The following is an 18,140-nucleotide window of genomic DNA, read 5'->3' on the forward strand; positions in this document are numbered from 1 at the left end:
AAGTTAACATAAAGACCATTAATGGAAGAGAAAATAGCTTAGAGGTAAGCTAATAGCGTTCACCATCTGGTAGGATTTATTCTTACAGTACAGTAGGGTCACTCATCACGCATCTCACTTTAACGTTTACGTTTGCGCCTTGAGTAGAGGTTTATATATTTAAGAGAAAGTCGCGGTTTTATAACTTAAGCAAATACTGCCAATCCCACCAGGCTTGGTGTGGTCTTTCAAATGCTCCGATACCCCTCAGAGGGCTTCGAGGCAAGACAAAAACCTGTTTGGCGCCAAAGCCACCAGAAAGACTTCAGCAGCTCCAGGGCTGAGGAAGGTGATTTGGGCCCAGTGGGCTGGACTTGCGTCCCAAAACGGCCCTCGCCATGATAACCACAGCAACAGTCAGGTGAGTGAGAGCAGAAGCTTCGGCGCGAGGAGCTGAAACAAGCGTACGGCGTAAGCGTCGAGACCTCTTCGCTCCCAGGGCGGCGCAGGCGCAACGTAGGTCCACGCTCTGGGGGATTGAGGCCCTCACTTTGTCGTCACAGGGCAGATGATCAGGGTGCGTCCGCCTCTTCCCTCCCCCTTCTACCCTCCTCCCCTTTCCCCTCCCCTTGTCCCTCAGTCTTCTCTCTTCTTCCTCTCTCCCTCCCTCTGGGGTCCCCAGCCGACTCCGGCTTCCGGTCGGCGGCAGTCCGCGGAAGGGTGTCCCGCCTCTTCCGCCTTTACAGAGGAGGTGGCGGCGGCGCCTGCGCCTGCGCGTCTTCTGTCAGGGTCAGCAGGCGGGTCCCCTGGGTGGTCCACCTGCGCTACGCGGAGCCGCGCCGTGGGGGTCGATGGCGATGAACTATAACGCGAAGGATGAAGTGGATGGTGGGCCCCCGTGTGCTCCTGGGGGCACCGCTAAGAACCGGAGGCCGGATAACACGGCCTTCAAACAGCAACGGTTGCCGGCTTGGCAGCCCATTCTTACGGCTGGCACGGTGCTACCTACCTTCTTCATCATCGGCCTCATCTTCATCCCCATTGGCATCGGCATCTTCGTCACCTCCAACAACATCCGCGAGATCGAGGTGAGGGGAGGGAGCGGCGGTGGGAGTTGGCGCTGCTCTGGAGCGGGGTCCTCCCGGTCCGCTCCACTCCAACCTCCGCTCCCTGGAGGTTGACAGGCGGGCTCCGCCCTCCCCCGCGTCTTCCCTCTCTTCTGTTTCTTCTTTTTCTTTCTGTGGTGTTGTCTATATTTGCAGTTTTGTCCGAGTTTCCTCTTGCGATTTACAGGGTTACGGACGGAATGGATGTTTAATGCAGGGAGTGGGTCAGGTGAAGAACGCCCGCCCCTTCAGTGCGCGGTTTGTGTGGTTCGGTCGGGGTTTTCGCCTCCAACGGAGGTTTAAAAAAAAAGGGGGGGGGGGAGAAGTTAGATCTGGATGTAACTCCGGAAGAACTGATGTGGTCAGAGTCATTACTCGTGTAGGGATTACAGAGATTAACACGTTGGCCATTGTTAGGAAAGGAGCCAGAGTCATAGAGGTATTGATGATTTTTATGTAAAGTTGTCGTGTTATCAGGTCACATATTCGGACACGTAACCGAAGTGCGCACAGAAGTTTTCATTTGGGGCTAATAAATGCTCTTATTTGTAAGGCATGATACAGGTTAAAGGTAACCAGAATCTTCAATTCTGGTTTGCTTTTAAGCTACGCTTAATCACTGTGAAATACATCGCTCTGGTACCCCCCCCCCCCCGAATTTAAATTTGGAAAAGAGTCAAGGGCTCTACGCAGAGAATTAGTTGTACACTATCTACTGAACATTTTACTGTTATAAACATGACATAGAAACTTGGGAAAGCATCTTGACTGTCGGGGCCGTATCATAGTATCTTCATCTATCTGTAGTGGTGAAGATAGGTTGATACTGGAATGTAAATGCTTTGTAGAGATGCCCTGTATTAAAATCTGCCCATCCTCTTGTATATCGAAGGGTATAGTTATCTGTTTGGAAGGGTAAGAACTGGTATCTTCTCATGATTCCTTCTGTTCTGTTAGGTTATGCCATTTTTTTTCTAATTTTATTAAATACTTTAAATATGTGCATGTGATTTAATGGGTCTTTCAGAGTAATTTTATTTCAATTAATGGAATAGGAACAAAAATACCTATTTTATGGTATAATTTACGATATTACTTCTAAAAGCAAAATCCATTTGTCTTTTAATTGTACAGTGCTCACTTTGATGTTAATAATACTAATAAGAATAGTATCAATAGCATAGTTTTTAAATGTTTTACTAAAAATTCATTTTTGTTTAGTAACAGGAGAAAGTGCTACAGTATGTTTCTTCAGCATGTATTTTTGTTTTATCCTTTTTACCTCCCTAAGTGTCCTGCATATGTAGATAGTACTTGTTCACCCAACCACAGTAGGATCATACATATTAGGATCTGAGCAAAAACAGTGTAATGCAGGGATCCATGGGCTCTAGGTTGGAGTTAGGCAGAGGTAGGGTTAAATTCCAGCTCATCTACTAACTAACTAGCTCAGTTTCTTGGAAAATTTAATCTCTCCAAGCCTAAGTTTCCTCACCTGTAAAATAGGTGAATGATGCCTCTCTTCTAAAATACGAGAATTAGAAACAATATAGGTAATATTCCTGGCACTAAGTTTTTACAATAAGTAGTTCCTTTCAATATGATAATCACTGATCAGGAGATGAGAAATGGAGTCAGAGGGATTGATGTTTGTCACTAAGCTATCAGAGTGTTGTAAAATTAAGACAAAAACCTAGATGTCTTGATTCCCAGCCTTGATCTTGTACACTACACTAGAATCCTACTGCAATGTTTGTAGTTAAGTAGAAGAAAAGAATTTAACGTTAGAAATTTGATCATTTTACTTAAACTTAAGATAATAAGATGAAAGTAGCAATAATTTAGAATTTTATATGATGGGTATTTACTAAATTATCAGAACTTAACTTCTGTTAATGTTTAATATACTATGAAAATAAATATTTACTTTCTTTAAGACTTTTGGGTTCTGAAATAAGTAAGCAGTTGTTGAAATGGGAATTTCTTAACTAGCTCTCATATATGTGATTCTGAATCACGGGGGGCTGAGGAGTCTCCTGCGCCTTGGTCTGATGAAAAGGGCACTGAAGATTCAAGGCATTAGAGTTGAGGTCTCAGCTCTGTTACTCTCTAGATTGTGATCATAGGCATACTTTTGAGTCGCAGTTTCTTTTTCTTGAAGAATCAAAAGATTCAGACTAGATGATCTCTGAAATGCTGTTCAACTCTAAAAATCTATGACTTCGAGCTTTAACATGAGTTTTAAAAATGCTGCATATTTGAATTGTATCACCTTTAGAACCAGATGAAATGAAAATTGGTAATGATTAGGAATTTTGTACCAATGCTGATAGTTGTGTAAATAGAATTTTAAAAATTAATTTGGCTGTTAAATATGTAGAAAATTGGTTCTGGACTAGAACCAATGTGAAATATTAGAAAAACTAGGGAACATTCCCAAAACATACATGCTTGTTTCTGCCAGCTCTCCACCTTTTGTTAGCCACTAGTTTAGGTTAAAATATGTTGAGGGTTGGGGCGCCTGGGTGGCGCAGTCGGTTAAGCGTCCGACTTCAGCCAGGTCACGATCTTGCGGTCCGTGAGTTCGAGCCCCGCGTCAGGCTCTGGGCTGATGGCTCGGAGCCTGGAGCCTGTTTCCGATTCTGTGTCTCCCTCTCTCTCTGCCCCTCCCCCGTTCATGCTCTGTCTCTCTCTGTCCCAAAAATAAATAAACGTTGAAAAAAAAAATTAAAAAAAAATATGTTGAGGGTTATTAAAAGTAAATGGGTAATGAGAAATTCTTGCCAGTCTCTACACTGTAAGTTGTTTACACCTCTTTAGCTTATTTCCTCAATTTTGAAAATTAAAAAAAATTTTTTTTTAATGTTTATTTCTTTTTGAGAGCGAGGGACAAAGTGTGAGTGGGGCAGGGGCAGAGAAAGGGAGATGAAGAATCTGAAGCAGGCTCCGGGCTCTGAGTTGTCAGTGCAGAGCCCAACGTGGGCCTTGAACCCATGAACCGTGAGATCGTGACCTGAGCTGCAGTGGGACACTTAACTGACTAAGCCACCCAGGCACCCCTCAATTTTGAAATTTTAAGAACTTTCTTTGCTGTATTACATCAAATTACTAGGCCAGAGGAGACTTGTCAAATAAGAATGCTTTTGTAATTCAGTTTAAAGTGCTGATAAGATCAGAAATCCATATTTTTGAGACACAAAAATCGATGGGTCTTTACCCTTCTCCCAGAAATGTTATCTTAAAAGATTACTCTTACAGAGCACATTGGACTCCCCTGAAAAGGGTATAGAAAAGATATTTTTAAATTTTAATGCTTCTATGTGGCAGTATTATCTTCCCAGCTCCATCCTGTTAGGTTTGTATATCTTGTTTAGTTGGGTTTTAGATTTTCCACCATCTAATTCAATGAAGTTGTTAGAAAACTAAAGTTGTTAATTTTATCATTCATAAGAAAATATTTTAAATATTTAATATCTCAACACTAAGGTTTAATATCTTCATTTAATATTAGCAGCAAGGAATGAATATTTCCTTTAATTTGGCAGTTGTAGGAGTCAGTCACATACTTTTATGGCAAAAATAATGATTTTCTAGTCTTGGGACCTTGTTGGTGAGGCTGAGATATTTCTTGAATAGAGTTAACTTGAGAAAGGTAATGAAATATTCTTAACTTTTGCAAAGGTATTTATCAGTGTGAAGTTATATTGTTTTAAATTAATGGTTAGAATCAGATGAAGACATTTTTCAAAGTAATATTCAGAGTAAATTTAAAAACTAACTATTTACTTCAAGTTAATAGTGCCGAAAGGTTCAAGTTAATGTTTTCATTAACTTTTAGTGGAATAGGAACCCTCCCACCCACTACGCCCTTGCTGCCAGCATGTTTGATAGAGAAATTTCACCTCTTTTCTACTTTATCTTATGTCATTTACTGCCCTCAATTATTTAATTCTGGTTATTTTCTGTTTCCCTAATTTCTGATAAAAATATTTTTTATCTGTTGTTTGTACTCCTGTGTAACTTGGATTCTTACATAATAAGATTTTTTTTTTTTAACGTTTATTTATTTTTGAGACAGAGAGAGACAGAGCATGAACAGGGGAGGGGCAGAGAGAGAGAGAGGGAGACACAGAATCAGAAGCAGGCTCCAGGCTCCGAGCCATCAGCCCAGAGCCCGACGCGGGGCTTGAACTCACAGACCATGAGATCGTGACCTGAGCTGAAGTCGGACGCTCAACCGACTGAGCCACCCAGGCGCCCCCATAATAAGATTTTTAAGATGATTAGATTTCTCTTCTGCATTTAGTATTATTCTTTGTGTATGCTTAACTTACAGCTAAGAGTCAAGGAGGAATAAGTTGCTGTGTAGAAATGATTGTTAGAGATAAGGCACTTTATGTTAAGAAGTTTAAAATTTTGATATTCAAATGAATTGCAGCTGCTTAGAAGCTGACTCTTGGAAATTAAGAAGTTTGTAGTGTTTTAATTTGTTTTTCAAGTAACTTTAGTACTTAGAGCAAGATATGACAAAGTAAATATGGCTGGCCCAGACCATTTTGTAAAGCTCAAGAACTGAGAATGAATGGTTTTATAGATGAACAATTGCAATTGATTTGATGATAGGGAACACTAATTTTGGACGTCACTTACATGAAATGTTACCCCTCCCTCCCCCAAATAATTCCATTCTTATTAGTAGACCTGTATTACCAAAATATTGTATGCCATTGTTATTATTATATTTTGAATTTCATCAATAAAAATTTGTGCAAAGTTGTTTTCTTTTGTTATGTAGGAACCTACATAATATCCTTGACCTTGCTTCTTGATTTGCAAAGTCCAGAGTGTTTACTTTCTGACCGTTTACAGAAAAGAATTTCCTGCCCTTGACTTCAAGTTTTAAAGAAACATACAGGCAAATTTAGCATTTGTTACAAAAATAGCAGTGTTTAATTTATACATTCTAGTCCTCAGTAATCTTTCAAGGTAGGTATAATGATCCCTGATAATTGCTTGTGTTCAGTCTTCTTTGTACACATTTAATAGATATATAATACCTTAGCTAAACTTAACATTAATCTTGACTCAGGTGGTATCATTTTTCATTTTTTTTGTCACAGTCAGATTAAGTTCAAGCAAGGTAAAAAAATTGCTTTTGACATTTTTACTTTGAAGAAAGGATTTCAGATAAATTCTTTAGCATGTAATTATTAGTTCAAAGGGGTACTTAAAATGCCATTTAAAAAAAATTAATCTAATTAATACCTACAATGATTTACCTTATTACTCAGCATTTTGTTGGGTGACCTGTTTAGGTCTTAACATTGATTTCCTTTAAGACAAATTCACATTCAAAAATGGAAGTTTTCCAGTCCTTCTTATATAGTGTAAATACTGCATGTCCTTCAAATTCCACCTTTCCCAGCACATTAAATTCAGTTTGTTTCTTAGGAATAGGATGTATTTTTAGAATTACTAAGAAGTGGAAGTTTGATTTAGAGGAACAATTATAGTGGTAGCAAAACAAAGCTGAGAAATATGATAACTCTTAAACTAATCTAGTCATCTACATCTGTTGTTCTGTTTTACCTCTGATTCTTTGTGTTTTGTATTTAAGCTAATGGGCAGGTCTACAGTTTATCATTGTATTCTGTACTGTGCTTTGTATGCTTTTGACATTTAATATTAACTTTTTAAAATAGGGGAACTGTATGTAGTTCCTCTTCCCCCAGTAGCCTCTTTCTTTCTAGGATAAATTATGGACTCTTGTCTTTAGTATAAACCTTTTCCCTACCTTTATTGAGGTATATAGTTGACAAATAAAAATTGTATGTTTTAAGGTGTTCAGTGTGATGGTTTGATACATATATGTGTACATTGTGAAATGATCACTATAATCAAGCTCATAAGCACATCTGTCACCTACAATTACCTGTTTAAAAAAAATTTTTTTTTAGTGTAAACACTTTGGTGAGAACACTTAAGGTCCACTCTCTTAACAAAAAGATGTGAAATGACAAGTGTTGGAGAGAGTGTAGAGAAAAGGAACTCAGTGGAATGTAAATCGGTACGACCTTTATGGAAGATCCTCAAAAAATTAAAAAAGGAACTACCATAGGATCCCACAGTCCCACTACTGAGCGTATATCTAAAGGAGATGAAATTAGTATCTGAAAGAGATAGCTACACTCCCATGTTCACAAACTGTGTTTATATCCAACAGATTTTATTACAATCTGGACATTAGGACAGGCTACCCTTGAATTTTAGCTGATAAAGGACATAATGGGTTTTGGTGGTAAAAACTCTATAGGCTGAATTAAATTTATCAGGAGTTTTAATTGATATTGAACACATTCTGTACACAAAGTGCTGTTCTGGATATAGTGAATGTTAGAAAAATGTTTGGACAGGGCCTCTTAATTTTTTTTTTTTTTTGCTCATGCAGAGAGCCTGTCTTAAGGCGCCTAGAATCCTTTGGGATGGGTGGGGGGAAGGGCGGGTAGATGAGATTATACACCTAAAAGGAAAACTAAGCATTGCTAGCTGAGTGGCACAAATAGAATATGCCTTAATATTTCAAAGGAAGATAAGATCACATCTGTCTTTAATAACCATGGAAAGGTTTGTGGTGGAAGTGGGCTTTTGAGCTGGAACTGGAAGGATAAATAACACTTCTAAATGGGAGGTTGGATGCCTTCCAAGAAAGAAGGTTAGTATGAACAGAGATGTACTGACAGGAAATCAAAACGTATAGAGAAAATCAGAATAAGGGCAAATAACCCAGTGCTAGGTTGTGGATAGACTTGAGTATTTGATAATGAGTATATTGAACTAGGGAAGTGACAGTGATTGATACAGTGTGTATCCATTAGGATTGGGTTCAACAAGGAGGAATTAAGATTTTCATTCTCATGTAAAAATCCCTTAGAAACTTGGTTTCTGGCTAGTTGTAGAGGTTGTTTTACTGGGTCCTCATTCTGTCTAGTTTACTGCTCTGCCATTCTTAGGGATTGGATCCCGTGCTGACAGGCCAGAATGGAGGAGAAAATTCTGTTGTCACATCCTTTTCCAGACAGAGGTATGAAAGAAGGGATAGAGAACAAAGGGATAGGCCTTCTAAAGAAGGTTCATGGAAGCTGCCACGTACTCCTCCACTTAGTAACAAGACCACATGACTATAAGGGAGGCTAGAGGCTGGAAATGTGGTCTTTATTTTGATAACAAGATTGGGGTGTGTGTGTGTGGGTGGGTGGGTGGGTGGGTGTTTTGTTTTTAGAGAAATTGCTTTTCTTTTTTTTTAAAGTTTATTTTGAGAGAGACAGACACACGCAAGCGGGGGAGGGGCAGAGAGAGAGAGGGACAGAGAAGAATCCCAAGCAGGCTTTGCCCTGCCAGAACAGAGCCTGATGTGGGGCTCCACCTCATGAAACCACGAGATCATGACCTGAGCCGAAACCAAGAGTCAGATGCTCAGCTGACTGAGCCATCCAGGCACCCCTGTGTGTGTGTGTTTGTGTGTGTGGGTGTGTGTGGGTGTGTGTGTGTGTTTTAATTAAGATTTTTAATTTTGGTGTAGTTAACATAAAGTGTTTTATTAGTTTCAGGTGTACAGTATAGTGATTCAACAAGTCTATATATTACTCAGTGCTCATCATGATAAGTGTACTCTTTAATCCCCATCCCCTATTTCACCCATCCACCCCACCCAGCCCTCCCTCTGGTAATCATCAGTTTGTTCTCCATAGTTAGTAATTGAGTTTTCAACTATGGAAGAAAGGTAGCACAGAGATTGAGGTTGGAGGATGTTAGGAGTCTCTGCAAAATTGGGCTATATATAGGAAGATTTGTCTGGTAGTAATATGTTGGCTAGATGGAGCTAAATCATCTTGTATGAGTCTAGTAGTTTAGACACTGAAAAATAGATTGCATTTTTATATTGATTATAGTTGTGAGTTGAACTTGATTTCATAGTAAAAGCCATTATGTGTTGTTTTATATGTGAAATGCAAATCAGGTGTATCACTTTGTTGATAATCTTTTTAAAAATATGTTAATAGAAGGAATATTGAATATCATTACCTCCCTCTTATTTTCTTCAGACTCTCGTTTTTCCTTTTCTGTTCAACATGTAAGTGTGTTCTAGTTCTACGTCTTAAAAAATGAAAAGTCCTATCTTAATTCTGTGTAGTAATAAAAATATTAATGACTTAACTTTGAGTGTTTACCCTGCTAAAAATTTTACATCCATGTGTCATTTGATATAGTGATACATGGTAATGTTATTATTACTTTTTTTTTTTTTTAAGAAGGGGATGTTAACTCTGAGATTAAGTCGTTTGCTTAATCACGTAGCTAGAATTCATATCCTAGCACTCTTACCCTTTGTTTTCATTCCTGTAGTTGCTGGTCTGTATTCTTTTTTTTCTCCACAGTCTGCTTGAAAAGAAGGGTCCACACTTGTTGATAATGTCCATTCTTATCTTTCATTAACTTGCTCCTTAATTTATCGTATCTGAAGTATATTGGATAGTTGGATGTAAAATGCTATGAAGAAAAATAAAGGAAGGAAAGGGAATAGGAAGGGTTGAAGAATGATTGACAATTTTAAATAGAGTAGTCTGGGAAGGCCTCAGTAAAGTGGTATTTGAATAAAGATCTGAAAGAAGTCAGGGAATGAGCCATATTGATAACTGAGGGAAGGATGTTCCAGGCAGAAGAAATAGTAAGAGCAAAAGTCTTGAAGAGTGTGTTTAATAGGATGTTTGAGGAACAGCAGAGAGGCCAATGTGGCTGGAGTAGAGTGAGAAGTGGGAAAGAATAGTAGAAGATAGGGTTTGAGTGGTATAGTAATGGGGTGCACATCATATGGGTAAGGATAAGGATTTTGGAAGCTATTGAAAAGTTTCACACAGATTGGTGACATGATCTTACTTATGGTTAAAAGAGTCATTCTGGCCATGATACAGAGAATATTACCTGTGGGGATAAGAGTAGAAGTGGGTTTGGGGGAAGCAAGAGTGTCCTGTCTTCTTCAAAGTCCTTCTAACTGGACTAAGAATCAAACTGACATGAGATGATCCAATTTAACAGTGTACATGTGGGGAATCCATACAGCTATGGAAATTCCAAAAACAGGCAAAATGAGATATATGCGTCATAATAAACTAAGGAGAAGGGATAGAAGCTTGGAACTTTAAAGGGAAGAAATGTAGTTCACAGGGACATAATTGTTTGGTAAACAAATGTTTGCTGGGCCATTCAGAAACAATAGGGCATAGAAGACTTTGATCAAACAGGCCTTGGTAGGTTCCTCCCTGTCTACCATATGTAGTTCATAGTATAATGTAGTTATCTATGATGATAGCTCTCTTCCTGGAGCAGGTCCTCTATTTAAATTATTTTTAGGCAGTTGTGGGGGAAGTAAAGACCTTTTCCTGAATCTGCTGGGTTTTGATGGCCTTTTAACTCCAAGTAATCTTTATGCCAAAGTGACCCATCTTGGAGCAGCTTGCCCTTGGCGCCTGCACAGGGAAACGAGATAAGGGTCTATTGCAATAATTCAAGCAGGAGATGATGGTGGCCACAGTAGAATGGTTGCAGTGAAAAGCAGTTAGATTTAGGATATATTATGAAAATAGAGTTAATAGAATTTTCTCAGGTAGTAGACTTGTGGGGGTGGTGGTGAGAGAAATGATAGAATCAAAGATAACTTTAAGATATTTTGACCTACTTTGGAAGAATGGAGTTGTAGTTTATTGAGATGGTGGAAGACTATAGAGGAAGTTTTGGTGTAGTACTAAGGGTGTGAGTGTGAGAGGCTGAAAAAAAAGGGTTCCATTTTTGACTTGCTAGGATGAGATGCCTTTTAGACATCCAAGTTGGAAATAATGAGCAGGCAATTGAATATAAGAGTCTAGGGGGAAGGTTAATACTTTGGTTACATATTTTGAAGGTTAATTAACACAGATGATAGTAAAGACAAGATAAAATGAAGTCAAGAGAGTGGTTATAGGTCAAAGAAAAGTGAGAGCATCTAGACAGCCCTGAATCACTCCAGTGTATATAGAGGTTGGGGCGATGGGGATGAACAGCTAAGGGGATTGGAAAGGAGCAGCCAGTGAAGTAGGAGAAAAACAAGGTAAGTGTGGTGTCCTGGAAACCAGTTTTGAGGAAGAGTAGGTGAACAGCAATGCCCAGTGCTGCTGCTGCTAGTTCATATGAAGGGAGTGTTGAGAGCCGACCTTTGTATTAGCAACATAAAAAGCATCGTGCACCTGCCTTACAGCGAATGCCGTCACCATCTACCGGGTTTTTCCACGCCAGAAATCCTGGAAGTCAAACTAAACTTATTTGTCATCATCCCATCTCTAGGTACTAAAGTTCTGTAGATTCTAGATTCTACTTTATGTATCTTGAATCTGTCTTTTCCTCATTTCCAATGCCCTTTTCTTAGTTTGTGTTCTCAACATTTCCCACCTGGATTGTTGCGGTGACATTCTGTTTTCTTTGCTTCTAGTCTGATACTTTCTTTTCCTTGTTTTAAAAAAAGGTTTACTTTCTTTTGAGGGGGGAGTGGGACGAGGACAGAGAGAGAAAGGGAGAAAGAGAATCCCAAACAGGCTCCTCACTGTCAGCGCAGAGCCCGACACAGGGCTTGATCACATGAACTGTCAGATTTTGACCTTAACTGAAATCAAGAGCCAGAGGCTAAGCAGACTAAACCACCCAGGCGCCCTAGTCTGGTATTTTCTTTAGCAGGGTGAACTTTTTAAAAGACTAGTTAATATTTCATTTTCTTGCTTAAAGTTTCTCCTATGGCCCCCTCTAGTATTCAGGCTGATGTTCAGACCCCTTAACGAATGTAATTTTCCTTATGCTATCATAAATACTTCTCTCTTCTCTAACCTCACCTCCTACCACTCCCCGACCCTTTGCTCTAGCCATAGCAGACTACTGTAGTTTCTGGAATGTGGCATGCTGCCAGGTCTACCTGAAATGTCCTTCCTTTTCTTATTCTGCCATTTGTTTCAAATTTCATTTCTGTCAACACTGTGGAAAGTGTGCCTGGTTCCTCCCTTTTCCCACCTGATACATATGTTTCTCAGGTTCCATAAGTACTAGCTTATGGCCTGACATAACATTATCAAATTATATCCTGTAATTATTAACATGACTTTCTATTTCACTAGTCTAAATTTTTTTGTAGTATGAATAGTGTATTTTTCCATTATGTTTTTCTATCCTGCGGCACAATGCTTGGCATCTAATAGGGGGTAAGATGTTTTAATGAACAAATTAATTAAACCGAATAAGTACAATCAAGAAATTTTAAAAGTTTATTGATCATCTGAATGGTACTGTGGGTCTGAAGGAATTCTTGAAATTAGCCAAGGAAAATGTGATAGAGTAGAAGATGAAATTTGTATGATATGATATCCATTGTCAAGAGCACTCTATGACGGCACACACATGAGTTGTCTCTTTCCACAATCTCAGCTTTATTCAATAATAGAACAGAGTTAATCACAATTATAAAGCAGGTTCAGGATTCCAAACTCAGTGTCATTTCACCATGTGATTAAACCTGACTTCTTATACAGCACACAGAGCAGAACATAAGATAAGCCATACAACAAACAAGATAACAGAAGGGTATAGGAAGTTAAAAAGTCTGTGGATGCGCAGTTGAGATAAGACCTCATCTGGTCCAGGTCAGCTCTGGGCACTTGCTGCTTATTATGTTCAAGCAGTGAAGGATCTCAGTTCTGTTCAGAGATAATCAGGCAGAGCCTTTGGTGGCAGTTGCCTTTTTTAAGTGGTCAGACATAGAGGTCAAGTCTAAAGAGTGACATTTTGCTGCAAAAATCCTCTCCCTTTTAAAGGAATTTAATCAGTTTTGGGCCCCTGCATATCTCCTCTGGTTCTGCTTGTTATCAGTTCTGGGGTGTCAGCTGATGCTGGTCCTGGCGATATCTCCTAGCTGCAGTACCTTTAACTACTTGCATCATTGCTTGACACAGGCTCCTGCTTGTCATAAGAAACTCCATTTTGCTCTCTACATCCATCTATATCTAAAGGCAAAACACATTTGCCTGTTGAACAGTATCTAGATAGTGCCGAAAATTTAGCAAACAAGTTGATTGGCAAATGTTGCAGTGAGGGAGGGGGGTGCATGATTTTAAAAATGGCATAAAATACACTCACTGCTCTGCACACCAACACAGATTTTTTTGGGGGGGTTTATTTTAAAAGTAAGTGCTGTTGTATACATATTAGTTCTGAAAATTTGGAAGCCAAAGACCAACTACCAGTTACATGGATTTGTAGTTTGATTTCTAAAATTAATTGAAATTTATTTAAGGATGATTATATGACATTAGAGCATCTAATAACATTGTTCATCAATACACTAAGTTGGCTGTTGTTCTCAGCTCTCAGGTCTCACATTATATACGATTATATTTAGTTTTTTTTTTTTCTTTTTAAGTTTATTTATTTATTTTGAGGGGGAGGGGTGGCAGGAGGGTCAGAGAGACAGGGAAAGAGAGTGAATCCCAAGCAGCCTCCACAGTGTCAGTGCAGAGTCCTATGGTGGGGTTGATCTCATGGTTCATGAGATCATGGCTTGATCTGAAATCAAGAGTTGGACTCTCAACTGAGCCACCCAAGTGCCCCTGATTATATTTAGTTTTGAAAAAAATTTTGTGACTTATTTTTACTTAATTTTTTAGAAGCTATAATGTAATGTTTTCCCCTTCCTTTAAAAAAATTAGCATGAGGTCTCAAGTTTGATCTGTATTGGAAGCAATGAGAGTCAAATTCATGGATGCTAAATATATTGTTAAGGAAGAATTTGCAGAACTTGGGGGCTAATGCCAAAGTTGAGATTTTGAGTTTAGATGCCTGGGACAATGGTGATGCTTTAGCCAGGGCACAGGGGTGCAAGAGCACCTGGCTCCAGGGGTCCCAAATAGATCAGGTTCAGCCAGTGGCTGCTGACAAAATCCAAAGACAGAAAAATGAGTGGTGGTGAAATAAGAGAGCAATTTATTTTAGTGTGATCAACACTGGGGAGATAGTGGACTAGTTTCCGAAAGTGCTGAAAATACTTCTAGGTTTATATAAGGAAAATGTGGGGGCACCTGGGTGGCTCAGTCAAACGTCTGACTTCAGCTCAGGTCATGATCTTGGGGTTTCTCAGTTCAAGCCCTTCATCAGGAGCCTGCTTTGGACTCCATGTCCCCGCCCCCCCCCCCCCCCCCCGCTCCTCCCCACTCTCTCTCTGTTTTTCTCTCTCTCTCAAAAATAAATAAACATTAAAAAAATTAAAAAAAAATTTTTTTTTCCACATTTACTTATTTTTGGGACAGAGAGAGACAGAGCATGAACGGGGGAGGGGCAGAGAGAGAGGGAGACACAGAATCGGAAACAGGCTCCAGGCTCTGAGCCATCAGCCCAGAGCCTGACGCGGGGCTCGAACTCCTGGACCGCGAGATCGTGACCTGGCTGAAGTCAGACGCTTAACCGACTGCGCCACCCAGGCGCCCCTAAAAAAATTTTTATAAGGAAAATGTGGGACAAAGGTCAGTGGGTACATGCCGGTGGGCAGTAAAGGTCTGGGCAGTCATTGTCTTGGAGTCAGTCTTACAGACTCTTGCTTGCTCAGGGCACTCCTTATTGCTTAAAGGGCGGTCGTTTCAGTTCCCATCTTGGGGATGCTTTCCCAGAGGGTCTTTTGCTTGAGTTAAGAGATAAGCTGGAAAGAACTTAATCAATTAGAAAGTACAGACTGAGGTCAAAATGGAGGTAGTTGAAGTCCTTTTTCAGTACCATTTACAGACATCAAACGAAAACAGTTGGGTGTAAGATTAAGGGATTCAATGAATCATCAGTATTGATTTTTCTTTAAGTCAAATTTTTAGGGAAGCACAACCAAAAAGGATTAAAAAATCATATATGTATGAGTTAATTTTCAAAAGATCACCATAAATTTGAATAGAGATGGTTAAGAGTTCCAAGTAGGAAGGAAGAAACACAACCAAGTGAACTCAACATCTATGAAAATAAAATGGGACTGGGGGTAGAGATAAGACCAGTGACAATTTAGAGAGGGGAGTATAATGGATGCCACATGATACAAGGTAGCATGAGGTTATTGTCAGAAAATAGCGCTTGAGACATAGGTAAAAGCCACTAATGTTTGGACATCAGTTGTATGACTATACAAAAACAGTATTTTATATAGAGGTGATCATGTATTTCCTCAAAATAGAAAGGTCTGCTTTATTCATATTAGTTTGTCTGTTCCTTTAATCTACCCTATTATATAGGTTGGAGCATAATTAGCAATGCCCTTTTCATTAGTTTTTCCTAGGCAATTTTTGTAACTTGATACCTTAGTAAGACTTTTAAGGTATACACTAAAACTTTGTTGAAAGTAATTTTTTTTTTGTTGGTAGAAATGGATTAAATGCCATATATATTTGTATTATAAAATTCTATTTCAAACTCTAAAAGTTAAGATGGTCCTGGGATTATATTGTCAGGGAGGAAGAATTTCTGCTACCCTTCAGGGTCCTTCTAGTTGGACTAAGAATCAAATTGACATGAGACAGATTAACAAGAGAAAATAAAATTTGATAATATACTACAGGGAATGCATACAGTCATCGAAATCCCAGCAGTCAAGCAACATGATGTTTATATATGAGCAAAGGAGAGGAATAGGGGTCTGAGGATACAAAGGAGAAAAAAACCATAGCAGGAAGGTGAAAGGAGGTGTTGGGAAAGCAAAGGTTGCCCTGTTGTGTAGGTAAGTTTCTTAGGTAAAGAGGAATCTCTGTTAAGGCTCTCTTCCTGGTATAAGTAAGCATTTGAGGGGGAAGTGAAGGGCATTTCCTCAATCTGCTGGGTTTTGATTGCTTTTAACTTAAAATAATGTTCATGCCAAAGTGACCCATCTTGGGGCTGCCTGCCCTTGGCCCCTACAATATCTACTTATCATAGCAAAATTGTTTTTAATCTACATTTTAGTTGCAAAGTATGAAGATTTGGTAGCACTGTTTAAAACAGTGGTGTATTCACAATTGATAACCAATTTTATTTTAAAATACAATGAATGACTTTAAAATTGATTTCCGGGGCGCCTGGGTGGCTCAGTCGGTTAAGTGTGTGACTTCGGCTCAGGTCATGATCTCACGATTGGTGAGTTTGAGCCCCACATCAGGCTCTGTGCTGACAGCTCAGAGCCTGGAGCCTGCTTGGGATTCCATGTCTCCCTCTCACTCTGCTCCTCCTTGGCTCATGCGCTGTCTCTCAAAAATAAATAAATATTTTAATTTTTTTTTTTAATTGACTTCCATATTTGTAAATTGTCCTGTGGTGCATGCTGTTCAGGGTTATAGGCAGCAGCAGTGCAGTGTAATGGAAAGAACAGCAACTTCGGAGCTGGACAGATATGAACCTATCACTGTTGTGGATTGAATCTTGTCCCCCCCAAAACATATGTTGAAATCCTACTCCTAGAACCCGTGAATGTGACTTTATTTGGAAATAGAGTAAGATGTAATCAAGTTACATGAGGTCATTTGAGTGGGCTCCTATGCAATATGACTGGTGACCTTATGCGAACAGACAGATGTGCATAGAGGGAAGGTGATGTGAAGACACAGACATAGGGAGAATCATACAGCAACTGAGGCAGAGGTGGAGTGATGCAGCTGCAAGTCCAAGAACACCAAGAATTGATGGTCACCACCAGAAGCTAGAAGGAGGCAAGGAAGGAATCTACCCAGAGTCCCAGAGGGAGCATTGCCCTGCTGATACCTTGAATTCAGACTTCTAGCCTCCAGAATTGTGAGAGAGTAAATTTCTCTTGTTCTAAGACACCCAGTTTATGGCTGTTTGTTACAGCAGCCCTAGGAAACTAATATAGTTACATAACAGCTGTTTAACTTCTGAATCTCAATTTTTCTGTAAAAGGTTAAGAATGTATTGGCATGGAGAAGACATTTGGGAATTAATAAGCTAGTTTTGATATTGCTGTCCTTTCTTCAAACATAATTTACATTATTTATTACCTACTTCATCAATGTATCATTTCCAAGTGTGAGATTGAAACTTACTGATTGAATTAGTAGTAAAATCCTTGTCTGTGGTTCCTACTTAGGTTCTCTAATTTATAGAAACATATAACAGATTTCATATGATCCATACAGTTTGATTAAGATATAAAGGACTAAATTGTTTTGTAGCTGTAAGTTTAGAATTAAGCTTTTGATTTTTTAAAAAGTAATCTTCAGAAAAGATTAAAATGGAGTGACTGAACCTAAAAAAAAATCATTCAACTGCTTTTAAGAGACTGTAAATAATTTAAATATGGATGTTTATTTCTTTCCTTTACTCCCTTTATCTGGTGAGCATTTTTGACAGGAATTTGTCTATAGTGATATATTACCTATTAATAAAACATTTTAAATACTTGAAAATATATTATTCAGTGCTCTAAGGATACCCTGCTGCCTTATTGTACCCCTGTTACTTCTGTCACTCACACAGTGCACCCTACTTTCCTACTAGGGTGAAAAGAACATAGATTTTGGAGAAAAGCAGAGCTGGGTTCAAATTCTTGCTCATCATTCCTAACAGGGTAATCTTGTGAAAATTATTGAACTTTCCTAAATAACAGTTTCCTAGGTTAAAATAAGGAGAATAAAAACAGACTTTGCCAGGACTATTGTAGTTTTTAACAGACAGTGTGTATTAAGTGTTTATAGTGTCTGTGCTCTCTATTTTCTTGCTTCTCTATTCCCCCTCTTTCACTTGTACAAATGTTTTTTTTCTTTTTACTTTTTTTTTTAATGGCTCAGTTCAAATTCTTTTTCCTTCTCACTTTTTTTTTAAATGTTTATTTGTTTTTGAGAGAGAGAGAGGGAGTGCCAGCAGGGAAGGGACAGAGAGAGAGGGAGACACAGAATCCGAAGCAGACTCCAGGCTCTGCGCTGTCAGCACAGAGCCCAAGGTAGGGCTCGAACCCACGAACTGTGAGATCAT

The 18,140-nt window shown here is 39.1% G+C and overlaps 1 protein-coding gene across 1 annotated transcript in view; it reads left to right on the top strand.

Moving 5' to 3' along the window:
* The first annotated feature begins 532 nt into the window (after nucleotides 1-532).
* The window catches only part of TMEM30A (transmembrane protein 30A), a 39,079-nt gene continuing 21,471 nt past the window's right edge, over nucleotides 533-18,140 (top strand). The window contains 2 exon segments of the mRNA XM_015078202.3: nucleotides 533-718; nucleotides 720-1,067. Of these exon segments, the coding sequence (XP_014933688.2) occupies nucleotides 548-718; nucleotides 720-1,067 (519 nt within the window). The 5' untranslated portion in view covers nucleotides 533-547.

This window comes from Acinonyx jubatus, chromosome B2 (genome assembly GCF_027475565.1).
Source record: "Acinonyx jubatus isolate Ajub_Pintada_27869175 chromosome B2, VMU_Ajub_asm_v1.0, whole genome shotgun sequence".
Lineage (NCBI taxonomy): Eukaryota > Metazoa > Chordata > Mammalia > Carnivora > Felidae > Acinonyx > Acinonyx jubatus.